The 27,786-nt window shown below is 53.1% G+C and overlaps 1 protein-coding gene across 3 annotated transcripts in view; it reads right to left on the reverse strand.

The window, feature by feature from the left end:
- Positions 1-16,541: 16,541 nt before the first annotated feature.
- CHRDL2 (chordin like 2) overlaps positions 16,542-27,786 on the reverse strand; it is a 38,264-nt gene continuing 27,019 nt past the window's right edge. For all 3 annotated transcript variants that reach the window (XM_015281016.4, XM_015281015.4, XM_015281017.4), the window contains 4 exons: positions 26,738-26,932; positions 23,834-24,016; positions 19,421-19,513; positions 16,542-17,736 (listed from right to left, as the gene is read on the reverse strand). In XM_015281016.4, the coding sequence (XP_015136502.2) occupies positions 17,657-17,736; positions 19,421-19,513; positions 23,834-24,016; positions 26,738-26,932 (551 nt within the window). In that variant the 3' untranslated portion in view covers positions 16,542-17,656. The remainder of the gene's footprint in view (positions 17,737-19,420; positions 19,514-23,833; positions 24,017-26,737; positions 26,933-27,786) is intronic.

Here is a 27,786-nt window from a genome sequence, read left to right on the forward strand (position 1 = left end):
GGAGGTGTCTTTAGGCACGCAGCTGAAAGTATTCTGACCTCTGGATAGGAAGAGGACCAACTCATCGATTGTATTGGCAATCATTCTGGCCAAGAGATCAAGCTGCTGGCTCACAAAATAGGAATGCACACCTAGTAGTGATCAACAGTTGGTTCAGTTACAGCTGGATCACCCCAAGCAGCTTGCACCTTCAGTGGATGGGAGAGGATCTCCTTAAACAGCCCTTGTGCCCATGGCTGATCCCAGCTGGATGGATTCAGCTGCTTGATGCGTGGATCACTGTAAGTGGGGGATTGAGGGTAACCTCACACTCCAGCATCCTTCCCGTGCAGCTCTGGAGCCTCTGAACTGGAAGCTTACAGGAGAAATAAGGGTAGGAGGCAGGAGGGCAGGCAGAACTGGCACCAGCACCCAACCAGAGCCAACTGCACGGCTGGAAGAGGTGGGATGCTCTCAAGGTGTGTTTTAGTGATGTGTGCAGCAGAGATCCATGGGGAGAAGTAATGAAGGACCTCATGTGGTATGGAGGCCACCACTTAGCGTGTGGCTTTTCTTGGTGGAATCAGGGGTATATTTTGGAAAGTAATAAGTAACAAAACGTTAAGTACAGATTTTTCTTGTCTTTTTTTATTCACTAAAAGATGTTCTCCATCCTGCTTTCCAGTGGTTTCTTGTCCACACAGAAGAGCACCACTACATGCGGTAGGTGAAGAGTTCTTCCATCCAATAAACTCATCATTGTAGGTCACCCAGGTGGAAAACACCTCAAGCTACTGAGGTCTGCATTGGACTCAGACCCCTGGGCTGTCTCCTCAGGTCTTATTTCCATGACAAATTCTGCAGGGATGTGGTGTGCTCGCACCTCACCTGCTCTGTACCAGAACAGTGGTCTCCTCGCTGGAGCTCGCTGCTCCACCCCGACCCCATATAACCAGCTCAACGTCATACACCACTTCCTCAGGAAAATGACTTAATGTCTGCAGCAGGACATAGGCGAACTTCAGGCTTCCAAAATCATGATCTCATGTTCCCCTCCTGCACTGCACGGCTCTGCCAGCCCCACGGGGGCCTCGGGTCCCTGGATGCCCCCTGGGCGAGGCTGGAGTGTTTCTCCACTGCAGCATGGGGTGTAGGAGTGAGCAATGGGAATGGGTTAAAGGTGAAAGGAGGATTCCCTCTCTGTGGATGCAGTGGTCCAGCTGTAGGAGACCTGGCTCAAGATACAGCCCTGTCCCTTCCCTCCTGGATAGGTTATTATCTAATGAGATGAATTTTTACATCTCTCCGTCCCCAGCTCCGTGGACTGCTGTCACCTGCACAGCTCCCTGCAATGGAGATGCAAGGAGAGAAGAGAAGAAATCTCTGCATCTGCCTTCCAACCATTTCTGCACCCTCGGGAGGACAGAGCCTTTAACAGGCAAGGGGGAGATGTTTGTTAATGTCATCTGCTAAGTAGCACGTTTTTAATGGTTTCTACTTGGGTGTTAAGGCAGAGGGAGCTTCATCCTTGTTTTACTGGTGGGGAAAGAAGTTGGAGAAGTTGCACCATCCAATGTCAGACATAAAACCATTGGTACCCCAGGCTCCTCTTGGCCTAGGTGGTGTTGAACCAGCAGCTCCACGCACCCTGCCTCAAAACACCCCTCCTGAGGATGAGAATTCCTTATCTTGTTTGCAAAAGGAGCTGGGATGCTGATTTAAAGCTTCCCGTGCTGCAAGGAGGCAGAGCCTGCTTGGAAAAGCTGGCTGCCTTTTGTCTGGTTAAACACTGCATGCTGCAGGGAAAATGGGAGCCGAGGGCACGGCCCGTAACCATCAGGGCGAAGGCGAGCAGCACTGCGCTGCCGACTTGTTTTGTTCTCCCAGCACGGCTGCAGCTCCAGAGCAGGGAGCACAGGGCCTTAAAAGGAAGCAAAACTCTGCCTGGAGGAGCTGAGCAGTGGTGGAGGGGAGAGCAGACGCGTGCCAGCGCCGGGCCATGCGTCAGCACCTTGCCTGGGGAAGGTCCCTTGCTGCTGGTCCATGCAGTGCTGCTGGCTTTCCCCTTCTTTCTCTTTTTCAAGCTGAAGGGATAAGGGCTTGAGGACATCTGCATCCCTCATGCTATGGCTTAATATGCACTTAAAGCATCCTTCCTGGCTCCCACATCTGACAGAGGCTTTGCAGCGCATCATCCTGCAGAGTCCCACCTGCTGTGATGGATGCCAACACCTGTCCCCTCTCTTTGGTTGTTTTAAGGGATGTTGTGGGTGGTTCTGCCCGTGGATGTACCATCCAGCTGCCAGGTTTGTCCATCCTGCATGGCTTGGAGGTGTCCTGGGGGCTCTGAGCCAGAGAAATGCTTTGGATTGGGATCATGGAATGATGGAATCAGGACATTAGGACTCAGTGGTTTTTGGTAACCTCCGAACTGCCCCTTTGCCAACAGCATCCCAGAGAGGTTGGGGAAGTCTCAAGCCCAGAACTGACCCGTGTGAGCCCAGAGCCGCGGTTCTAATTCTGGAGCTGGATGTCACGTCAAAGCAGGCCCTGTTCTGGGGCATCTCTGGGACAAGGGAATCCTGACTGTCCCTATTGTAGTAGGTGTGCTGGTGCTGAGTGCCCAGGTTCCCTCAGTGCTGAGCCTGTTTCCTTAATGCAGAACATCCCTTTGTGTTCAGAGCATTAGCCCTGCAACCCGCAAGGCTGAACATCCCATCTTGATGCTGGGCATCCCCTTGGGTGCTGAGCATCTCCCAGTCTCAACGCTGAGCACTCCCTTCTTGGGTTCTGATCATCCCACTGCAATGCTGAGCACCCTCCGTGAGGGCTGAGCATCCCCCAGCTTCAGTGCTCAGCACCTTGCTTGGATGCTGACCATCCCTCCTTGATGCCGAATGTCTTCCCTTGGCATAGAGCATCCACTTAGGTGGTGAGCATCCCGCTTCACAGCTGGGCATCCTCCCTGAGAGCTGAGCATCCCAATCAGTGCTGAGCACCCCACTGGCGCTGAACCCTGCGGCCCTTTGGTGGAGGTTCCCGGTGGCCACATCCCCGGCACCTGGTGGCCCACGATGTCCCATCTCCACAAGCTGTCCTGACACTTGTTTACTCCCAACGTCCCGCTGCACAGCTTCACCCCGGCTCTTCCTGGGCTGGTGGCTGAAAAACGGCTATTTTTAACCTGTTAAAAATAGAAAGTCTCGGAGCACGGCGGCTCCTGTTTTTCCATTCCCTCCTCATTTCGTCGCACGGCGAAGGAGCCGGGCTGCGCCGGGGGCGGTGGGAACCCGTAAACAGGCACCAGCAAAACGGGGGGAAAAAAGAGAAAAAGCCTCAATAAAACGGCCGTCCACCTTTCGCACGGAGCCTTATTTGGTGTTTTCATGAAAAGTTATATCTTTGCACTGTAAAAAGTGCCACTTATTACTCATGCTTTACTAGGTAAGCGTATTTTCCTTGGCATCGGGTGCGTTTGGGGTGGGTTTTTTTTTTTTTTTTTCACTTCTCTGCTCCCGTACAAACCATTTCGAAGGGCTCATTAAGTCTCTCTCCATCAGAACTGGCACTTTCTGCTGCTGTCTGGAGGACCGGCTCTATTAAACCCAAGACAGAACCTCTGTTTGTTCGGCAAATGTGAGCCCTGACTGCACGGGGCCGTAAAAACGCGGTGTCCCCATACGGCGCACACAGGGCTGCCTTTCAGCGTGGCCCCATTAAAGTGCCACTCAGACGTGGCCGAAGGTCTGCCTCATTCCCCGCCTGGTCATCGACGTTGGGCGAAAAATTACATTTTCCCCTTTTGCTTCTTAATTACGATGAGAAAATGAGGATTGGCCCGACAGTACCCGGGTGGAGCGATTTGGGAAGATGACTGCAGGAGGCACAGGGGACAAAATGCCAACCATCGGTGTGTCCCCAGCCCCATAGTGGTGTCTTTGCTGTCACTCTGTGCCCATGGCCATCACTCCATCCGTGTACCAACATCGCCCTGTCCCCATGTCACTGATGGAAAGGTGTCATCCCATCCTACAGTCACTACAATGCATGGGTGTCACTTTGTCCCCATGTCACTGATATATGGATGTCACCCCATCCTACGGTCACTACAATGCATGGATGTCACCCTGTCCCCAACATGGGGACACTCCATCCTACAGTCGCTATGATGCAGGGATGTCACCCCATCCTACAGTCATTACTATTGATGGATGTCACCCTGTCCCTAATGCATGGATGTCACTCCATCCTACTGTCACGTTCATAGATGTCACCCTGTCCCCATGTCACTAATGTATGGGTGTCACCCCATCCTACCATGTCACCATGACGCACTGATGTCACCCTGTCCCCATTGTCACTACATGGGCATCATCCTGTCCCTGTGGTCACTACACACACGAGGTCACCACCCCATCCCATGGTTACCCCGTACAAAATGGTGCCACTCACTATGCACACCCCATCCCCAGCATGTGCACCTTGTCCCTGTGGTGACAACATATATGAGTGTCACCTTGGCCCCATACACACAGATGTCACTGTATTCCCATGGTCACCACATACACACAGATATCACTCTGTCCCCAGGGTCCCTGCACTCACATGGACATCACTTTGTCCCTGTGGTCATTACATAGACATGAGTGTCCACTTGTCCTCATGGATACAGACATATGGACACCAATTTGTCCCCAGGATCCCTGCACTCACAAGGACATCACACTGTCCCCATGGTCCCTGCACATCTACGGACATCATCCTGTCCCCACAGCCATTACATTCACTTTGTCCTCATGGTCTCTACAGATACACAGACGTTACCTTTTCCCCAGGGTCCCAGCACTCACCTGGACATAGAACCATACAATGGTTTGGGTTGGATGGGACCCTTATGATCATCTAGTTCCAATCCCCCTGCTATAGGCAGGGACACCTCCCTCTAGACCAGCTTTCTCAAAGCCCCATCCATCGTCTTGTCTCTGTATTGACACGGGTGTCCCCTTGCCCCCATGCACACTACACAGACATGGGTGCCCCTTGTCCCCTCACTACCCACACCCCAATACCACCACACATCATCCTCCACCTCTCACCAGCACCAACACCCCGTGGGCACACGCACCCCCTTACCCAGCCAGGGGAACCCAAGTGGCCATGGGACCACTGCCACCATCTCAGTCCCGCTGCCACCGCCCCGTCCCTCTCCTCCCCACGGCCGCCTGGCCCCCAGCCCGGAGCTCGGCGCGAGCCGCGGTTCCCAGCCGCCCTAAAAGCCAGCTTTGTGTTTTACAGCCGGGCCCTCATTGGCATACGATTTTAATTAGAGTCTGGTTACACGGCTCGGCAGATGTGGAATGTATTTCTTAGCCCAGGTGGAATAAATCTATTGCCATAAAAACCAACCCCCCCCCGTTATTAAATTCTCCCTCCTAAATAGCACAGTATTGAGACGCACGCTCCCCCCCATCCATCCCAGCTCCCTCCCCGGCCCCTCAACACAAACCCTTCTCTAAGTGCTTAATGAGGTTTAATTTTATTATACTCCCTGGCTGTATGCAATGAGCTCCTGGTCCCAGAGCAGGTTCCTGGCTACTGGCCGTACCATAGGACCTGAGCACTGGGCCACACGTCCCCATTAGGGGACACCTGGGGACACTGATGGGCCACTGTGTTGTCCCGGTGACAGGGATGCTCATGGGGACCTCCAGTCTATGTCTGCTCTCATCTCCCAGCCATGGTCCTCAATGGTCACCCTGCTGTCCCCAAGCCACCCCCATTGGCCAAGAGTGGGAGCTGAGAACAGACAATTCGTGACCAACCTGCTCACCTCCATTCGTCCCCCAGTGCTTCATGCACTTTTTTCCACAGCATGGGGTCATTTGGGTCTGCTCCCCATTGGGATCCCACTGTTGCCCCATTGTAGCCAAGTGGATGCAGAGGAGGGGAGAAGAGTTACTGGGATGTACTGGGAGAAGCTGGGAGTGGGACCATGGCAGCAATGGGGGAATTCGAATGCAGGCAGAGACAGCGTGGGAGGGTGGCACAGTGGGTACACCAGAGAGGACACTACAGGCAGATGGGTGCCCACGAGGAACCCCACATCTCATCCCTGGGGCATTAAATCTCCTCAGCTTCCCCTTCACATTATGGAGCTCTTGGGCTTGAGTCTGTGATGCTGGGAGCTCCACATAGCATGGCCCCAGGGGTCACCCATTGGGACACCAACAGCCCCTGCCATGGCACTTGCTCACCCTGTGCCCTGAGCACTCTAAACTTGGGGTCTTGAGGACTTTGGGCCCATTCATCCAAGAACAGACTTGATCCCTTCCTCCTTCTCTTCCTCATCCTCACCGCCATTCTTGTCCTCACCCTCATCTTCATCCTCCTCCAGTGCTCATGCTCTGCCTCATGCTCATCCAGCACTATGATGCCTGCTGCTCAGCCTTCCCACCCGTCCATCGTAGACAATAAAACTCAAATAACAAGACGATTCTTACAATGATCAGTTCTTGATCCTCATCCCTCTCAACGTGGCCCTGCATGCACCCAAGGAGCTGCATCTCTCCATCCCTTTATCAACACTCACAGTGTTCAGCATGGAGTTGCCTTTGTGGAGGGATGTTAGGAATAAATTTGGGTGGGATGGTACCCTCATCCTCTCCCTTTGTTATATCCCAGGGATGCTCTGGACTGATCCTGGTGGAAGGACAGAACAACTATCAAGTGTCCTCGATGTGGCCAGGCATCCCACCAAGTGCTGGATGTCCACTGGTATGTTGAGTAGCACTGTGGGTATCTCTGAGGCCGAAGGACATGGGCTTCATGATTCCCTCCACACTGGTGTTCCCATCAGACTCCGCTAGGTGAGGACCATAGGATTTGGCCCCTTCCGGTGATCCCAAAAAGCTGTATCTACTGGGATCAAGGCACAGGTCTCAGGTCACCTCTGCACAGCCACAGGGAAGAGGCATGGGGACGAGGTGGGACCCCATCATTGTACAGAATGCCTTGGGATGATGGAAAGCCACAGATGCCACCCCTGCCTTACAGATCTGCCCAGAGACAAATGCAAATCTCACTGCAGGGGAAAACCCCAATAAATGACATCCGCTCTTCAAGATCCCAGCTTGCCCAGCAAAGACCATGAGTGGGAAAGGGGAATAGATTGTGTCCTGGAGCCCATGGCAGAGACTGGAGAGCTTCGTGAGCAGCCATGGCAGTGCCTTGGGCTTCTGAATAACACTAGGGTGTCTAAAACAGGGGAGGAGAGAAGGACACAGAGGAGAAGCGTGTACAGATCCATGGGTTCCTCAGGCCCTGCCTATGAACCCTATAGGGACACCAGGGTGCCACTTCCCCCAGATGTCCGACTGACATGCCCCACGCATCATCCCAAACCGAGACGCCCAAAGACCAACATCCCAGGGTTTTTTGGTTCTGCCTCCTCCCTGTCCTTACCTTCCTTACAGGGAACACAGCAGAACGGTCTGTGCAGAGCAGCGGCTGCAATCCCCACAGTTTGCAGCGGGGAGACTTGGCGCGGGGCTCACCCTGCGTTTCCCCCAGCTGGCCCCTTTCCTGGCCTGCTGGTTGGCACCATGCAATCGTTCTGGTGCCAAGAAGCTGTGCTGGGCAGGATGACGTTATCCCTCTTCCCCAGACCAGGTGTGGGGAGCATGGCTGCAGAACCTCACAGCTAAATGAGGGACCATTCCCTCCGGAAAACACTGGGGTCTTTGCCCCATTGAGTCACTGCTCTTATCCCATTGGGTGAGGGCATCACCCCAAGCTCACAGGCAGGAACTGGGGTGCTCTCCTCCAGTTTGTATCATGGCTTCACACCCCTGGTCTCCCCATATCTCATCTTGCAGCCCAACAACTGACCCATCCTTGGACCTGTGGTGTGACCACGGGGGACACTGAGCTGCTTGGGATGTAGGCAGCACCCACGTGAACCCAACCATCCCCATCCCAACCGGTGCACACACTGCTGAGAGGTGGAACTCAAACTTAGGCCATGGAAAAAACGATTCTTCCAAGGCCACGAACAGCAAGAAGGTGTTAAATTCCCATTCCAAAGACAAAATCGCCCTCAAAGGTGCATAGGGTTAAAACCCAGCCGTGCCAACACGATAACAGAACTCTGATCCCAGCGTGTGCCAGTTCTACCCTGAGCTGCTCAGATCAGAGCGAGTCCAGGAATTGGATCCTCAACAGGAACCAAGAAGGAGGAACCAAGTGCCATCAGGCATTACCTCATATCAGTTTTGGCAGCACAGCTCTGGGAACCCAACAGCAGATGTACAATGTCTCGGTCCGTGACGGATCGATGCTACCTGCAGGGCTTGTTCTGGTAATTTTGGTTCTCTACCACAGGTCGTTGGTCATTTAGATGTAGGGTCGAACTGCATCCACCCCTTCCCAATCTTTTTGTTGGCTTTGGTGACTCACGTCCAGCTCCAACGCCAATGATCCATCTTGGGAAATCAGCGATGTGATTTATGGTTTTCCCATGGAGATACCTTGGCCAAGGTCACGACTGCTGGGAGCTGCACACCCTTCACAGCACGTACGTGGGATGTTTTCCCATCATACAGCTGGATTGGATGACTCCATGAAGGTCACCGGGCACGGGCAGCATGCTGCCCTGCCCCATGTCACGTCTGCGCTCTGACATCAGCAGGTCATGGATTGCCCCGTTCTGTCTGCGGAGCTCCTCCAGATGTGCTAAAAGCAGCCTGGATGTGGATCAAGGTTTCTGTTCGTTATTTAGTGCTGATGCTCCTGCTGCATGACGGGAGCCGGAACCTCAGCACGTTGCTCTGCTTCCCTGCATCAAAAGGTCTGCAGCCTCACTGATGTCATAGAAACGCGCAGGAAAACAAGAAAAAATAAGACCTGAATTTGGCTTTCTTAGGGGGTAGGGAGCACTTTCCTACATGGGACATCCTGGTGGGATTCCAGACCTGAGATGTAATATCTTACACTGGAACAGGTTGCCCAAGGAGGCTGTGGATGCCCCATCCCTGGAGGCATTCAAGGCCAGGCTGGATGTGGCTCTGGGTCTGCTGGTTGGGGACCCACAGCTTCCTTGGGCAACCTGTTCCAGTGCGTCACCACCCTCTGGGGGAAAAACTTCCTCCTCATATCCAACCTAAACCTCCCCTGTCTCAGTTTAAAACCATTCCCCCTTGTCCTACCACTACCTTTTCCAACCTAAATGTCTCTATGCAGCTGGTGCAAGGTGTGCTTATGGGGCCCTATGGGAAGAGCACTTAGGGACTGAAGAAAAAAAAGATGAGAAGGATTGAAGGTGAGCAAAGAGAGGGACGAAGGTGGTCTGGGGAGGAACAGATGTGCAAAAACCAAGAAACAGGGGAAGCCAGCTGCCAGAGAGAGGGAGGGACCTGGGGGTGGGCAATGTAGGGATTTTTTGGGCTACCAGATGTCATATATCCCAACATATATGACGCCCTTCTCATAGGGACACCCTGGGGGTGGGTTATACATTACTTCATCCTGAATTGTGTGCAGGCTCCAAGCCTCTCTTGGGGCAGCTTTGGACATGGGGGGTTGCTCCTCACCCTTAAACACCAGTGGTGCTCTCCGATGCCTTCCCATGCCACCAACCCAACCTGGCCAACCCCCACATCCAACTTCCATCCCTGTCAAGAAACCATTCCATTTCCAAAGGGCTCCAAGCCATTCAGATCCCTTCTAGGGATCTCTGCAAACCCCAGCTCTCCATTAGGATGGCTCAAGCTTCACCCCAAAGCTCCACCCCCAAACCCAAAGGGTTCTGCAGTTGACACAGAGCTCTTTTCCCCAGGTCCCTCTATGGCCACTGCTTCCCCATTCTGGACACCAAACGCAGCTCAGAGGCAGATGGTGAGAGGCTGGGTGATGTTTGTTCTGCTGACCCTCTCCCTCTTCCAACGGGTCCATTGGGGTTATTTTCACTGTTGGTGCAGCTGGGAGGCAAAAAGGGGCATCCAGGCCAAACAATCCCTCTTACTTCATTTTCAACTGTTTTCAAAGCCCCTGATCAGAAAACCCAGATGGTGCTAAATGTCCATGAACAACCTTTAAACAGTGGGTTATTGTTGTGTTCATTGAATTAGATAATTGCGATGGGCCTGAACTAATTAATTTCTATCCACCCTCCTCCCCCCCCCCCCAAAAAAAAAAGAGAAAGAAAAGCACTGAATCATGGACTGTTGGCAGTGCTGGTGAGAAGGGCTTCTAGGCAGTTTCCTTTGGATTTACAGGCAGGATTCTGCCCAGCTGCCACGGGCAAAAAATGAGATAGAAAGGAGAGAGACCAAGAGAGCATCCTGGCACGGAGGGGCGGCCAAAGAGCGTGTGTGCATTGCATTGTGTAGGCAGGAGGACCGTGAGTGCCATGGGCTGCTCCTGCATCTCTCCATGCCATTGTTCCCCCCTGTCCCATTGCCCAGAGCCCTTTGGAAACCCCATGATGGTGTTGGCTCGTGCACAGGGTGTGGAGGCAAGAGGAGGAGTATAGATGTGGAGGTATAGAGGTATGTAGATACAGGGGTACAGGGGTACAGAGGTGTATAGATATAGAGATATTGAGGTATGTAGATCTGGGGGTATAGAGATATATAGATACAGAAGTATAAAGATATGGAGTTATAGAGGTATAGAGTTATATAGATATAGAAGTATATAGGTATATAGTAATATGGTCTATAGATACCGAAGTATAGAGGTCTGCAGATATAGAAGTATAGAGGTGTAAAGCAAATAAATCTATCGGTATAGAGGTACGTATGCTGTGATTCTGTGACAGGACCCCCAGGATGAGACCTCATCTCCCTGCTGACATTTCCTTCCCTCCCAACCCCTCCTGGAACTCCCTTCATTACCCTGTTTTTCTCATCACCCCTTTCTCATCACCCACCTTCCCAGCAGCCGGGGCCCATTCCCAGTGTCCACGTGGTCCCACTGTGTTGGCAAAGCCTCCCTCTCTTCTGGTTGTGCCTCCTGCTCTGGGGGTGTTGGGATGGGGCCAGAGGCAGGGAAATGTGATCCCACTGCCCCAGCAGCTCTGCCGGCATGTTTGGTACATCCTGAGCTGCCCCGGCATCCAAAAAGGTGCAGAAATTGGGGAAAAGAGTGATTACAGACACGTTCCAATGTGAGGAGAGACGGGAAATATGAGGAGTGTTTAGTCTGGAGAGGAGACGGGTCCGTGGCAGCGGGAGAACAGCCCGTGAGCTCTGCTGGGAAAGAAAGGGATGCTTTGGGCAGCAGGGATGGGGGCAATGCTCACCCAGCACCACATGGGGGTCTCTGCCCTCTGACGTGAGCGCTGTTCTAAGAGAAATCCCTAAATCCCTATGGGGACGGCAGTGCGGTCCCACTCCATGGGAGATGCTTTGCCCATGAGCCAGCACTCAAACCTTTGGTTTGAGCTATGTAGTTCAGTGCCCTGTGATGTGAGCACAGTTTTAAGAGAAATCCCATCCCTTTGGGGTTGGCGATGTGGCCCCACTCAATGGAAGACACTATGAGCAGTGTTTTAAGAGATATCCCATCCCTTTGGGGTTGGCAACGTGGTCCCATTCAGTGGGGATGGTGACACGGTCCCGCTCAATGGGAGATGCAGTGGGCACTGCTTTAAGAGAAATCTCATCAATCTGGGGATGGCAGTACGGTCCCAATCAATGGGATCTGCTTCACCTACGAGCCGACACTCAAACCAAAGCCATGGACTTCCTATCGGAGCTTTGCGACAACACCAAACCCTCTTCTCTTTGATCCCCATTCCCCTTTGCAGCACCCCAAGGGATCAGGATTTGCATCCAGCCTTGGTGAGATGTGGAGCTCGGGAAGATGAGGTTGAGACGTGGATGTTGGCTTCCCCTCTTCTCTCATGCAGGGTTTCGTGCAGATTAAGGTGAAAGTAGATATTTTGCATGACTGAAAATCCGATGCAATGGAAAACAGCAGGAGCCAAGGAAGTGAGCGTAGCTGGCAATTATATAGACATATATTTGGGCAAAGTGTTTTGACTAACCTGATAACAGAGCATGAAATAGCATGGCTCTGACGTAAAAAAAACCCTGAGACCCCGGAGGGAGAGCCAAGATTTCTGGTGGGGAGTTGCCATCCGCCCCAGAGTGATGAGGGTTGGACGGACCCCAGGAGGTGGTTGGTCCGGACCTGACTCCAAGCAGGGACAGCTTTGAGGTTACACCAGGTTGCTGTGCCCGGGCAGGGGCTGAGCTCCTCTGGGGATGGATACACCCCCCCTGCTTCTCTCAGTCCCTGCTCCAGTGTGTGAGCAGCCTGAAAGGGAAAACAGTTTTGGTGTGATGTCCAGCCTGTCATTGCTGTCTGGTAGAGGGGACCCAAACTGTACCAAATGCCCAAATACGCTCTGCAGAGAGCAAGAGTGGCCATGGGATAAGTGATACTGCACACAGAACAGACCACAGCAAGAGACAAAGGGCTGCAGGAGGGGCAGCAGGAGACAGGGGACCTGCAGAATAAGTGGCAGGAGATGAAATACGGGTTCTGCAGAGGAAACATCAGGAGATGCGGGTCCTGCAGAACAAAACCTTGCAACTGTATCAGAGTTCGTACATCAGTGAGCAAGGAGGACCCCCCATTTGTTATAGGGTTGTATGCTTTGGGAAGGACGGGGCTCTCCATGAGCTCTCCATGTAACCCTGCTGATGTCCTCTGCTCTGTCCCACCTTCCCCCAAAGGAACAAGGCCACATTTCTCTTGGTTTACCCACAGGAAGGAAGCAGAGCCAGCCTGGACCTTGGCTGGCGTGGGTAAAACCTGTGAGCAGAAAGCCAGCAGCCACTGGTTCCTCAAATCCAACCATTGACCCACCCCACCACAGCCCACCCACAGAATCATAGAATCACTGAAGGTTGAAAAGGCATCCAAGATCCCCAGGCCCAACCCAAACCCACTCCCACTGACCTCAGTGCCATATCTCCACGGTTCTGGATCACCTCCAGGGCTGATGGCTCCACCACCTCCCTGGGCAGTCTGTGCCACTGCACTGTCAGAAATGCAAAGTGAGACACCAGCAGCCAACCCGTCCCATGACAGGGCTGCAAACCCCTGAAGGAGCTGTAAGGAAGAGGATCTGGCTGTAAAGAAAGGGCACAAAGGCATTGAGATGCTCTGGGATAAGAACATTCTGCTCCATGCAGCAGAAGATGGCACATGGGGAAGGTCCCCCACCCCTTGACCTCGAGTTATCGTGGGCTTGGTGTCCACATGGCTGAGGCTGCAGAGGAGGGGTGGTGGGACCCACGAGATGTCCCCTGCAGACACCAAAGCACAGCACGAGCACAAATCCCCTGCAGAAAGCCCGACCCTAAAACCGACCCCATCTCCATGGTCTGGAGGGAACGGCCCAACTCCTGCACAGTGACGTGAGGAGGAGGAGGAGGAGGGGGAGAAGGAGGTGACGTGAGGTGCAAGCTGTGAAGCAGCAGCTGCTGATCCAATTAAAAGAGCTAATCCCCAGCAGTACCCCTGCAGGGAAAACAGCCTCAGAGAGGACCCTGCAGGAAGGCACGGTCATTAGGGCACGGTCATTAGGGCACGGTCCCGGGGTGCCAGGTCTGATGTGTCACTGACACTACTGCAGATCACCCACCACAGCAGCCACCCCCACCCCAAGTCCCCCTCCATCACATGTCCAGGCAGTGCTACGTACAGAGGTTGTCACCAACCCTCATGGCTCTGCGCACGTCCCCAGTGCTCCTCTGGGATGTTTTATGAGGGAGAAATGTGGGGAAATCAAAGATGGAGGGTCCAAAAGGTTGTGGGTGGAGAAAGATGGGTGGGGAGGAAGCAATGAATGGGAAAGGGTGAGTGGAGAAGGGTAGGTAGGAAAGGGCAGATGGATGGGGAAGAACGGATGGCCTGGGGATGGATGGATGAATGGGTGGATGTATGGATGGATGGATGGATGAATGGATGGATGGAGGGATGGATGGAGGGATGGATGGAGGGACGGATGGAGGGATGGAGAAGGGTAGATGGACTGAGGATGAGTGGAGAAGGGTGAGAGGAGAAGGATGAATGGATTGAAGAAGGATGAATGGATGCACAGATGGATGGGCAGATGGAGAAGGGTAGATGGATGGGGAAGGATGGATGGACTGAGGGTAGATGGATACAGAAGGGTAGATGGGTGGAGAGGGGTGGATGCAGAAACATGAGGAACCCACCTAAGAAGCCCACGGGCACTGTCATCTGGAGGGAGAGCTGAGCCCACCCCCAGCCCCTCTGCCCAGCATATGGGTAAGGGGCCTTTCTGCCTCATGCAGGAAGTAGAGGGGATGCTTTGGGGTCTCCTTGGGTGCAGAGAAGCTGTTCTACACCAGAAGTGGCTGCATCCCACGGATCCCACCAGTGCTGCTCGAGCACCATTCCTCCAACCACACCACCCAAAAAGCATCAGTGAGGCCCTGGCCAGGCTGTGAGGAGGAGCCAGCAGCTGAGATTGGGGCTTGGCAAGCTGTGGGCTCCTCCAGCTCCACCCTTCAGTCCATGCTGCTGCAATGAGTGAGGGGAACAGCAGCCAATGCAGAAATGTTTTATTGTTCAGTATAAAATTTATGGGGTGTCTTTTATGACAGCGTCCCAACGCTGGGCTGCAGTAAAGGGATAACTAAAAGTCAAACTTGCAACAACAGAGAGTGGGCAGTGGCACGAAGCCTGATGGCAGAGGAACAGCTGACAGAGGAGAAGATGGGATGCCACTGGTGGGCAGCCAAGGGGCAGGGGATGCAATGGGTCTGGGGGATAAGGAAAATTCTGGGAGGATGGGAGAGTCACGGTATGCAAATGGCATCCTTGAGGAATTCCAGGCCCTCCTTTTGTGGTGGGTACACATGGCACCATGCCTAGGACCAAGTGGAAGCACAGTGGTAAGCGCAGAGTGCACACAGTCCATCCTGGAGCCATTGCACCAGCATGTTGACCTATGCAATGTCAGTTGGGCTTCTATAGAAGGCACCAAGTGGCAGCAGCTTTTCCTGGTGGGAACTGTCTTGGGATGGAGATGTTTCTCCATCACTATCCCCAGACCCCATCATCATCATTCCCATCCTTCCATCATCTCCATCATCCCCATCATCCTCACCCCCATCAGCCTCATTGCCTCCGTCCTCATCATCTCTACCCCCATCATCCCCACCTCATCATCCGTCCCCACCCCCAGCTTCATCTTGCATCTCCATGAAACCTCTCTCCAAAGATACTCCTTGCTGCACATCGCTGTCAGTCTCTAAATCTACCTGCCCAAGGCAGAGCTCACCAGGGATCCAGGGTGCATTGGCTGGGATGAAGTCCAACACACCACACTCCAGGCAGAAATAACTCAATAGGGATGGAAGAGAGCTGGTCCCAAGCAGGTTCCTGTGTCACTGCTTCTCACAGGTGACATTTCTGCTGGCCATGGAGCAGCTGGTCCCATCTCCATCTGACACCCACCTGGGAACAGTGAAGGGGCTCCGTAGCTGATTTCCAACCCAGAGGTGGGCTCAGGAGCCTACATGAGGCTCAGCACCATAGAGATATCCATAGGAAACCTCATCTGAGCTGCAGAGAAGAGGGTTTGTGTGGTGTCCCCCAGGAATTAACCCATTCTGAGGAACCCAACTGAGCATCCTCATTTCCAATGCCCACTTCTTCCAGTAAATGGGCGTAAATTGGCCCTCAGCTCACTTTAATTAGAAGCACACAAGTGTGAGTTAATGAGAGTGATGAGCGAGGGGTCAGGCTGTGCTGGGGCTGGCAGCATCCTCCCTTGGCAGTGCTGAACGGGACGGTGCCTTCACCCCAGGGATTTATAGCTCAGAGCGTCAGGCTCTGTGGGTTCTCCCTGGGTAAACCCAGCCAGATGGGCCCCATCACTTGGATGATGGCACAGTGCTCCACTGGTCCTTGGATGCTCCACTGCAGCTGCTTTGCTGCCTGCCCGCTGCCCCAGTGCTGCTCCTCCATCCTTGGCATGAGCACAGATTTCCGTGCACATCCCAACCCCATGGCAGCAACTCCTGTTCTTTGGGAGCACAGCAAAGAGCAAACAGGACAGCACCGACGTCCCAAAGTGGGAGCTGCTCACATTGGGCCTTTTACAGCCCCACGTGAGCAATCATCTCTCCAAGAGTAGCACATGCACTCACTTAGCAGCTTTCTTAGGCAGCAGTCCAGAATCTCCCATTTCCTGGCCCAAATTTGCCCCCAGCCTCCACTTGATCCCTGCTGCCAGCCCTGGGCTTGGTTTTCAGCCCCCAAACCACCTGCATCCCATCTGGAATCAGGCTTAGGGCTGCTCTAGGGCAGGGGGACGCCCTGGGGGGCGGGCAGGGCTCTGTAAATCCCTGCTGGGTAAGGGGTCTGCAAAGATGCTCCCCCAAATCCACACGGCCAAAGCGTCGTCCCCAAACCCTGCTATGCCCCAGTGAGAGGGGAACCGCCCCACAAGAGGTTGGGGTACCCTGTGCACCCCTCTCGCCAATACGGATGCGGAAAGGAGAGCTGGCACTGGAGGGTGAATCAAAAAGGCGCTTTAATCAGATTTATCCGACAGATCCGGATCTCCAAATAAATAGATTTATCAAAACAGAATAAAACAAGAAACCGGGGATAAATACATGTACCCAAACGACCTGAAAATCCCCCAAAGCTATTTCCAGTCTGGGGGAGAGCGGTGCTGCTGCACTCCCTCCTCTCCGTGCTGCAGGAATGGCCCTGTTTGCCCTTTGGGAGATGCTCCTCCTGTGAATACAGCCCAGAAGATAGTATGTAGGATATAGATAAATATAGAGCATAATGACACGCTTCATTAGTGCAGTGTTTGGAGTCTCAGAGCCAGCGAGCGGCGAGGGATGGAGGTTACATTCTTGCAGGGGGGACAGGGGATGGAAAGAGGTGGTACCAGCCATCGGGGGGCACCTCCTCCACCCCCACACCATGAGAAGCAGTTTTGGTGCTGTTGGACCTAAATCTGTGCCACCACCCCACGCCCCTGGCTCCCCTCCATGGTGTCAGCAGGTGGGCACCCGAGGGGGCTGTGGGTGCCCCTGTTCATTGCAGGGGATTTGGATCAGATGGCCCCTAGGGATCCCCTCTAACTCAAACCATTCTACGATCCTATGAATCAGGAGGAAAGACTCAAGATGTTTCGATACTCTTTGGAGGGTATTTGGCCAAAATAAAAGCCAGTTTTGCAGATCACGGGGGCCTCCAAGAAAGGAGACAGGGATAAGTCTTCTCTCCTTGCAGGTCATTGCAGTGCTGGCAGTGATCCGAAGCACATCCTCATCCTGCTTGGTCGCTGGCTCCAGTGCTCCCAGAAATGCCTCCTCTCTTCACATTGCACTCCCCCTCTGCCCACCCGGCTCCTTCAGCAGCAGGAGACACGGTGGCCTCCTCCAGTCCCACTGGAGCACTCCGAGGGACATCGTGCTGCCACGTCGTGGACACGGTGGTGGTGGTTGGGTTTGGTTCACCTGCTGGAGCTGCTGCCATTTACACTAGTGTATCTCTTACTGCTGTGCCAGTCTATTGAGTAATGCAACTTGTCTTCGTATATATGTGTAGGTGTGTATGTGTGTGTGGGTGTAGATAAATCAATAGCTAGGTTAAAGTTATTTCTTTTTTCTCTTTACAAGTTCTCTGTTTCTTTCTCTGGACTCTCTGTCATCCTCAGCTCTGACGTCTGGGCTTGGAAGATGTTCCAGTGACCTGGGTGAGCAGAGATGGACACTCGTTAGCACTCACCCTCAGTTACTGGGATCAGGAAAGCTCATCTGCCCCCTGCAATCGCACCCACTGCACCTGGGGGCCACTGCTGGGGCAGCTCATCAGCAGCCCCATGAGCCGGTCCTGGGCTTTGCCAGCTCACAGCTATCATGGGTCAGAGGCTGAGAGATGCTGAAGTGTTTTGGTGTCTCCCACTGGGACACCAGGGGCTGCAGCCAGAGATGATAGCTACCCCCTAACCCTTACCCCATAACCACTGTTCCCTATCCCTTATCCTCTGTCCCCATCCTCTATCATTAATCCTCTATCCTCCACCCCCTATCCACTACTCCTTATCCCTTAACTTCTATCCCTTATCAGCTATCCCCATCCCCTATCCTCTGCTCCCTGTTCCCTATCATATTTCTCTTCCCTAATCCCTTATCTCTTATCTCCTATCCACCACCCCCATTCCCTATCTCCCTGCCTTATTACCATCCCGCTCTCCATGCCCTACTCCCATCTGCTCTCTCCATGCCTTATCTCTATTCCTTATCTTCTTTCCCCATTCCCTTTCCCTTATCCTCAAGTTGGAACTAGACAGTCTTTAAGGTCCCTTCCAACCAAAGCTCTTCTATGACCAATGATCCTCTATTCCTTATCCCCTTCCCCTCTCCTGCATCCGCCATCCACTCTTGCTCATCCCCATCCTATATCCTCTTAATCTCACCCTCTTTCCCCTACCCTCTCTCTCTCATCCTGTCCCCCATCCCCTATTTCCTATCCCCTTCTTGCTCCAGCTACGATTCTACTCTCAAGCAGAGCTCCACAAACCTCTCACAATGCAATTAACAGCGCAATCAGTGACATTTCCAGGGTTTCCCTGGGAAAACACTCCCTGCAAAGCAAAAGCATCGCCCCAAAAACCAGCACTGAGCCCCCCCAACCCCTCCCATTGTTCCCCTAAAGACTCAGCATTGCCGTGGACCCCAGAGATGCTGGAGGAAGCTCAGCTCTTCTCTGCATCCCATATAGCTGACTGACCTCCCCACAGTCCCAATGAGGAGCAGAGACCCCCTTCCAACGTGGAGCCCAACCTGGGAGCAGAGACTTGAAAACCCCACAGCGCTTGGCCAAGAGGTGCTGCCTCAAATGGGCTGGAGGTGAAAACCAACCTCCACCCACACCATCACCGGGTGAACTGGTTCATAACGGGCAGCCAAAACCCCGACCCACGGATGCTGAACGACATGGGAATGGGCTCCATCTCAGCCTGACCCATCAAACCCTAATCCAGCCCAGGCAAAGAGGCAGCCAGCGGGAAACGGCGCGGCAGTTTCGTTCTGCGCAGGCACTCCCGGCATGTGCACCAGCATTCCTCCTTTCTGCAACATTTACGCACATCCAAGAACATTAGGAATGATTTTCAAAGATATTCCAGAGTTTATTTCTTTCAAATCCCTCGCATAATTTCGCTCCCCGCCCCGTCGCACCAGACGGGATCAGATGTAAAAACCAAACAGTTTTATGGGCTTTGGAGGGATCTCGCCCTTGGATTTCACAAGAGCACGTCCACTTTTAGAAAGCTGGCTGCCCTTTGCAATCCCATAAAGAGAAAATGTGACCACTGACCGAGAGCACGGGGTGGTGGGACCTGGCAGGAGGGGGGCACAAAGGGGCTCTTTACCTTCGTTCGTCCTGGCGATCAGCCTGTAGTTCTGCGCTTCTTGCTTGAATTCCTGTTTGCTGATCTTCTTGGTTTGGATCAAGTGAAATATCCCTGCAGAGAGAAGCACGGGGGCATTGCTGTGGAGCTGTAGAGCTCAGCGTGGCTTTGGTGCACGCCTCCACCCTCTCCTGATGTGCTCAAGCCAAGGATATAGGCTGCGGGGTCCATTGAAACCCACTGAGAGGTTGGGATGCCCAGCGTAGGACTGGGAGAAATCTCTTTTCCAAACTGCACTGGAGGAGCTCTGATCTCCACGAAACCATCACAGGGACAAAGCTGGGATCAATGGGATCCCGGATCCCTCTCCTCTCCTTTCGCTCTCCCCACGACACCCACCCAACGGGGGTCCCTCCCACCCCCCGCTGCCTCCTTTTTATAGACTCATAGAATCATTACAGTTGGTAAAGACCACTATGCCCAGCCCTGGAAACAGCCAGGACCAAAGTTTTTCCATTTCTTTGCCCCCAGCCCTGAAACTTCTCCAGGACAGGAAATGCACGGCCGACCTCAGATGGATATTTCAGCCCGTGCCAGCACTGTCCCATCCATTCAGGGGATGCCTGAGTCAGATGTCTGACATGAGAAAAACCACACATTTAGCAACGGAAGTGACCTTTCCGTGGGATTAGGGGTCAGGATATTCATCCCTGAATGGGAGCATGATGAAGGGGGCAGCTATGTGGGGCACGTCCTCCCCACACCTCGCCCAGCTCCTTCCCACGTGCCCCACATCGCGCTGCTGCCTGATGTCGTTCCCCTCTGTTTGGGTAAGAGACCTTCCTGCTTCCCAGCAGCGGTTACACATACGGTGAGCGTGTGATGGATGGGAACCAGAGTGTGATCCATCCAAACGGGACGTTGCGGAGTGTGGAAAGTTAATACGGGAAGTCTTAATGCATCGGGAGAAATACGAGGCGGGTCGGGCTATTAATAAGCCCTGTAAGTGGGTCGGGAAATGGAGTCCTACCAGTAACAAAAGGAGACGCTGGATGGAGATAATAAAAGTGTTAATGACGCAAGGAAGGCACAAGTGTTCCATAAATCCTTCTGCCTATACTTAGAAAGGAGCAGGAGGGCGTGCTCGCAGCCCCGGGGCTGATGAAGCACTTTCCACCAGTAACCAGCGGGTTGTTTTAAACAAGAGCCGCGAGAGATAAACATCGTTTAATCAACCGGCCTGGATAATTTACACTCGAGAGCCCCCGGAGAGCTGGCTGAGATGTGTGGTCTCTGGATGGTCATTTCTGACACATGCCAGGAGCTGGGGAGCTACAGAGGAACGCGGATGTCGAGTCAGCGTTCGGAAGGGGATGAGAATAGTCTGCTCTTGCTGCCCATGGAATCATAGAATCATTCCGGTTGGGAAAGATCTCTGGATCATCCAGTCCAGCTGTACACCTACCACCAATATTGCCTACTGACCGTGTCCATGAGTACCTGACCCAGCTCTGTAAGTAATGGAAAAGCCAACATGGGATGGAGCTGGTGAAGAATGAGGACTGTAGGTGGCGAAGGCTGGGCAATGCCAGCAGGTCACAGAATCACAGAATGGCTTGGGTTGGAAGGGACCTCAAGGATCACAAAGCTCCAACTCCCTCTCCACACACAGGGCCACCAACCTTCACATTCAATACCAGCCCAGGCTGCCCAGGGCCCCATCCAACCTGGCCTTCAACACCTCCACGGATGGACGGGGCATCCACAGCCTCTCTGGGCAGCTGTTCCAGCACCTCCCCACTCTCTCTGTCAACAACTTCCCCCTCACATCCAACCTCAATCTGCCCTCCTTCAACTTCAAACCATTTCCCCTTGTCCTGCTCTTACCTCCCCTCTCAAAGAGCTGCCTCCCCTCCTGTTTGTAGGCTCCCTTCAGGTCCTGGAAGGCTGCACTGAGGTCACCCCTCAGTCTTCTCTTCTCCAGGCTCAACAAGCCCAGCTCCCTCAGCCTGTCTTTGTAGGGGAGGTGCTGCAGCCCTCTGAGCATCTTTGTGGCCCTCCTCTGGACCCTCTCCAACAGCTCCCTGTCTTTGTTGTATTGGGGACCCCAGACCTGGCCGCAGTACTGCAGATGGGGCCTCAGGAGGGCAGAGCAGAGAGGGACAATCCCCTCCCTGTCCCTGCTGCCACCCCTCTTCTGATGGAGCCCAGGATACCATTTGCTTTCCTACCCAACAGACCCTGGCATTGAGCTTAGGAGGATGAGACGGAGGGGGGTGGTGGGGCTGCCTCTTCTCACCCCTCTTGGTACTTTATGCACCGCCTCAGGGCAAAAAGCAGATAGATTCCAATATCATGGAGTGTAAGAGATGAGCTAAGAACCAGACCAAAGGACCAGAAATTGGTCATGTCAAGGAATGACTGATTAGAGGGTGGAGATGACATGGGCTGGAGCTGATGGCATCTTTGAATGCATCAGGGGAAAGGAGTCTGCTGTCCCCAGACACCCAACACAGAGAGAATTCAGAGGCAGGAGTGTGATCTACAGAGAGGCTGCATGTCAGGAACAATTTTCCTTACAGAAAGGGTTTGTGGATCTGGAAGAAATGATATGGACCATAGATTTTCTGTGGCAGGAGATCTCCAAGCACACACCAGAAGAAAATACACCCAGGTGGGGATGGCTGAAGGTCCCAGAGCCACAGACTTTTAGGATAAAGAGGGACCTTTGGGTCACTGTCTAATCACAGCCTAGCAGGGTGAAAGAGGTCGATGGGGCATTGCACCTCCAAGCACAGGAGGCAAAGACAAGCCTCTGAACTATGCTGGTCTCCTTCTGATCCCATCCATTCCACTTTGTCCATACTGCCTGCAAAAAAATCCTTCTCCAAAACACCAGAAAGTCACATTTCAAACTGCCTGAGCCTAAAACTGTGGGGAAGCCCCCCCTGTGACTCATGCAGGGGCACCACCAGGGAGATGAGGAGAGCTCTGGGCTGGGTGTTGCTGTCGGTTTCTCCTCTATTTCGGTGCCTCGAGGAGGAAACCATCCCAGCACAGAAATAGAGGAGGCCACGTAGGATGGTAAGCCCATACAAAGGTGGATGGACAGGCTCCAGGCGTGACTTGCAGGCTCTTTGCTCCACACACGCTTCTCTGTTGGTAGAGTGATGGACCATGGAGAGGTGGAATCCATATGTGACTGAGCTCATGCTCTTTCCCAATAGTAACACTTTGCTCTGCCAAGCAAAAGAGCTGTGTTGGCCTCGGGGACAAGGGCCTCCCCTGTCCTTGGCTGGCAGAGCTCAGGAGCTCCGTGCAGACATGAAGCTTTTGGCCTCAGAAGGTGGCAAGAAGGTTTGGGTGGTGACCTCTGCCAAGCAGCAAGGAGCGGAAAAGGGGGGGGGCCCAGACAGTGCAGCTCAGCTGTCCTCCAGCTACAAGGTGCCATTGTGAAGGAGGCTTCTCTGTGCTGGGGGAGGATGGAGAGAGGAGGAACATGGGGGATGGAAGGGGGTGGGTGGGAGCATGGCGACAGCCACAGCTCCATCTCTGGAGGTAATTTCTCTCATTAACACACATGCACCCACCCTAGGTGGCTGGGAAGACCATAGGATCACAGAACTGCTAAGGGTGGGAAAGACCTCTCAGATCATTTTGCCCAACCAGCCAACTACTACCAGTATTGCCCACTAGGGCAACAGTCTCAGTAAGGTTGGGAACAGCCCCAAGAGGGATAAGAACTCCTTTAGGGAGCGAAGTGAGACACCTACACACCCAGAATGTCTGTTTAAAGGTGTCCAGAGGACACCAGACACCCAGCTCCATGCTCTAAAGGCTGGGACAGCTCATCTTCCCTGTATGGAGCTCTGCAAGCTTTGTTCCCAGCAGCTGGTGGATCAGGAAAAAGAAAGGGCAAAAGCAAAAATACAGAATGAGTACAATACATATTTTTTTCCAGTTTTCCATGTGTTTGGCATGAAGGCAGGTGGGTTTTGAGGAACAACCCCACAGCCCCTGCCTTGTTTGCCCATACAGAATCATAGAATCATTCAGGTTGGAAAAGATCTCTAAGATCATCTTGCCCAATCATCAACACCTAGTCCAACCGTCCAAGATGCTGTGCCACTGGATGGTGTTACAGCTTCTGGCTGGGTACACTGGGATCAAAAGTGGTTTCCAATACCACATCTGCATGCGACAGCAGCAAAAGAGTGCAAAAGGGGGGAACAGAAAAGCCAGGCTGCTGTCAGCAGGTTTTGACTTTGTGGGCATGGTGGTGATGGGTTGATGGCTGGAGTTGGTGATCTCAGTGGTCTTTTCCAGCCTTAATGACTCTATGATTGGAAAGCACCAAGCTTTGGTACTTTGAAAGCTTTTGGAAAGGTGTCCAAGCAGATCTCCATTGCTGGTTGGCTTTGTTATGGGACTCACCCTTAATCAGCTTCCAGTTATAGATTTCCACCTCTTCTGCAAGCTCCTTCTCAATAGCGACCGTCCTCAGGATCTCCTTGGAGTTCTCAGAGCTCGGTGGCACAAACATGTACACCAGGACGTGGTTGGGGGTCTTGCCACATCTCTCAGTGATGACTTCATCAGTGGGTTTGACTCTGGTTTCTGGGCACAAAGAAGAACAGTTTATTAAATAGGGCGAGAGCAACACGAAGGAGGTGGAGGAGGTTCCTGCGAGGTTGGAAGAGGCCATCTCAGCTCCCAGAGAAGGCTTAGACCAGGGGTTGGGTCCCAACAGACACAAAGTATGTGCATCAAGGCTGGAAGCAAAGGGAGATATCGATAAAAGGGGATGTTGATAAAGGGCAATGTTGACAAAGGGAGATGTTGACAAAGGGACATGTTGACAAAGGAAGACACTGATAAAGGGTCTGTGGAGTTGCTCACCTCCATAATTTCAACTCCCCTTGGTTTTAGCAGCCCCTATAGCAGCAGCAACGGAGCAGGGTGATTTTCTCCACCTGCATCCCTTCTAACCACCACCTTGGTGCCAACACCACGCAGCAAAGCCCAGCCTTTCCATCTCTCTCCCACCCCAGAGAAGCAACATCAGCGAGGCAGAGGGATGAGCCCACAGCACGGGAGCCAACACTGCGGCCGTGCTGCCTGGGCACAATGCCCATCCCAGCCCCACGGGTGGGCTCAGCCCCAAACTGAGCCCCCTCCCCACGCAGTGCTTCTTCGCGTTGGTCCGTGCATGCAGCGATGGGGACAACATCTCCAGGACCCCGTGTGACTTCTCCAACACCCTCAGGTGAAGAAGAGACACTCATTTTTTGTTGTTGTTGTTGTTGTTGTTTCTGGAGTAATGAAGAATCCCCCATGGTTTTGGAAGGAGATTTATTGCCTTTGGTTGTGGTCCTTGGAACGCAGAGGAGCTCAGCTGAATTTAGCCTTGTTCTCCCCCGTCGTTTTGGATGCTGGAGCTTTTTACACTACTCGAAAGAAAGTTTGGCTATAAATAGAGACGTGGGGTTTATTTTAGTAGGACGGTTATTTTAGGCCTGATTCTGCCCTCCCCATGCTTTATGGGGTGGTCCTGAGCTACTCTTTGCACACACTGGTAGAGAGGGGACAGAAATCTCAATGCAAAGGAGTGCAAAGCAGGGATTTTTCAGCAACAAGTCTTCAGTTTTGCAGTCCCAGCATGACCCAAGGGGACAGCCAGATGCCACTACCCTCACTCACCCCTGTCACCACGGGACCTGGGTGCAGAACCTCCATCCCTCAGACTTCACCTGCGCCAGGGCTGCTTTTTGCAGCACTCAAGGCAGCCCCACATCCACAACCAGTAAGGAGCCACACGCTCTTGTACAACAGGTATTTAACAGCCTCAGAGCTTTACACCAGAGCCACTTGATGGCCAACAAGTCAAGGAGGAGGAGTAGGGACCCCTCTGACCACCAGCTCTCCCCACACCAATGGCAGCTGTTTCCCGACCAATGCATCGCAGCAGTTTCCCTTTTGCAAACAGAAAGCAGTCAGCATTTCCCTCCAAGCTACAGTGTACAGAGGAGCAAGAGGAGGACAGCCATGGAAACCGCCTGGAAAATGACGACGGCGAAACCGCCGTGCAGTGAAGCAAAGGACAAGCATGTAACTTGGCTGAGCATTGTGTGTGTGTGTGTGTGTGATTGCTATCTATGAGTACTGGAAAGTCACTTTGGCTGGGTCAGAGTGTTTAACTGGAAATAAATGAAGTCTTGAAGAGCAGACAAGAGATCCCAGCAGAGAAAGTTGTAGACTTTAAACCAGAGAGACCTGCTATAATGGGAATGCAAGACTGGAAAGGATCTGCTCAGTCATCACATCCCATTCCCACCAGGCACCACGTCATAAATCCTGCTCATAAACATATCAGAAATCTTATTAAAACAAGCTGAGATTCTGCCCTTTGCTCCCCAGGGGAGGCTGTCCCAGCACCTCCCTGCTTGGCAGGGGAAAACCTTGAAAATCCCAGCTGAGATTGCTGTGCAGTCTGTTTGCCCCCATTCCTCAACCTGACAACGTCCTTTGCTTGTTCTCCTGGTGAGACTCCTCCGTTAAGGTGTACATCTGAGAAGATAACCCAGCAATTGCCACATCTGCAGGCAGGCTCATGTATCGTTAGCCTCACTATGGAAGCAGTGGGTTGTCCACCATCTGAACATCCAATACGGAATGATAATGCGGAGAGGTATAACCTAGAGAACATTCTCCATTGGGAACAGAGAAGATCTGAAGCTATGCCACATTTTTACCAGGTCTGGAGTTGTGGGTACACAGCTTTTCAAAGACCAGGAAGCAACTGAGAGACCCCAGATGCACTGAATATGAAAAGAAGACGTCACTTCACCATGTCCCAGCCCCAGGACCAGCCCTGCTCCACCTGGCTCACCCCGATGGCCAACCCTCCCTCTCCAGGGATGGAGACCTCAACTCCAGCTCAACCCAAACCATGGGTGCCACAGCATCCGGAGAGTGTCCTTCTGATTTCAAACTGCCACAGTTTAATCCAGTAAAGGGTAAAAGCCCAAAGTGAAGGCTGGAGAGCAGACTGTGCCCTCTCCCCTCCCTGCCTGTATGAAGACTATTAGCACGTAGCTCTTCAGACATCTTTCTCCATCCTACAGCCACTCGACACATGCAACATTTTGGGATCGGTTTCCTCACCTCAGTTCAGTCCAAGACAGACTTACATCAGTGTGTGCTCTGCAGAACTCACCTGGCATGAATTCAAGCCCTCGTTGATGTGAAACCCTATATATCTCTATGCCCAGGGCTTTAAACCAAAGCTTGAGGAAGGAAATGGAGGACAGCTGCAGGAGCAGGTAGGATCTCACATACCTGGACATATTTTACAGCATTTCCCATCCACTTTTTCCGGAGAGTCACACGGATACTCCTTGGGGCATGTGATCTTCTGGCAGTCCTGGACACCGTCCCTGCAGGTGCACAGGATGCAGGGCAGGAGCCCATAGAGCCGGAAGACGGGGTGCCACACTTCTCCATGGGAGTAGGTCTTCCCATTGTAAACACAGGCTGGAGGAGAGAGAAAAGCCATGCCAGTAGGAATAAATCCTCCTTCTCTTCGTACATCCAAGGCCTGGTGGAGCTCAGCAGGTTTCACCATCTCACAAACGAGTGGCTCTGCAGCCTTGAGGAATACAGCTCTACAGCACTGAGGAGCACGACCCTACAGCCTTGAGGATCGTGGCCCTACAGCCTTGAGGAGCTGGTCCCGTTGAGGACCATGAGCTACCGACAGCATGTCTACCTGCAGAATGACATGGGGACATCACAGCCTCCCCAACCAGGAGGTGCCATGGGACATGGGGACCAGGTTGCAGAAGGTGGAGGCTGCTGGGGTCAAGTAGGGGTATAGGGCAGCTGTGGGCAGGAGCTCACCTGTCTCCTGACTTCTGTGAGCCCAGGGTCCCTCCAAGGCCTCCACCAGCACCAAGCACAGTGAAGAGTGCCACCTGCTGACTTTTACATGCAAATTTTTGGAGGTACCAGAGATTTCCTCCAGGGCTTCATCTCCAAAGGCTGGAAAGAGGCTTTGTGGAGGCATGGTACTGGAAGAGTCCCCAAGAGGAGAAGGGACCCCTCTCCTCCCTTTTGGCTCCATGCAGTTTCTTCCTCATCTTTGCCTTCCAGGAGGAAGTCAATGGCACCAGGATGGACCCATCATACTGAAGGTAGGTGCAGGGGGGAACCCCCCCCATCCCTTGGCAGCAGAAAGACCATAGAAGGACCATGTGAGATCTCTCAGCTGAGCACCTCCCTTCCCAGGTCCCAGGTCTCCAAAGCACCCCAAAGTTTGGCCTTCCTCCAACCCTGGGGTTGGAGATTCATATAGAAAAGGGGTTGTGATCCTAGGGTCAGGGCCACCA

Source organism: Gallus gallus, chromosome 1 (genome assembly GCF_016699485.2).
Source record: "Gallus gallus isolate bGalGal1 chromosome 1, bGalGal1.mat.broiler.GRCg7b, whole genome shotgun sequence".
Lineage (NCBI taxonomy): Eukaryota > Metazoa > Chordata > Aves > Galliformes > Phasianidae > Gallus > Gallus gallus.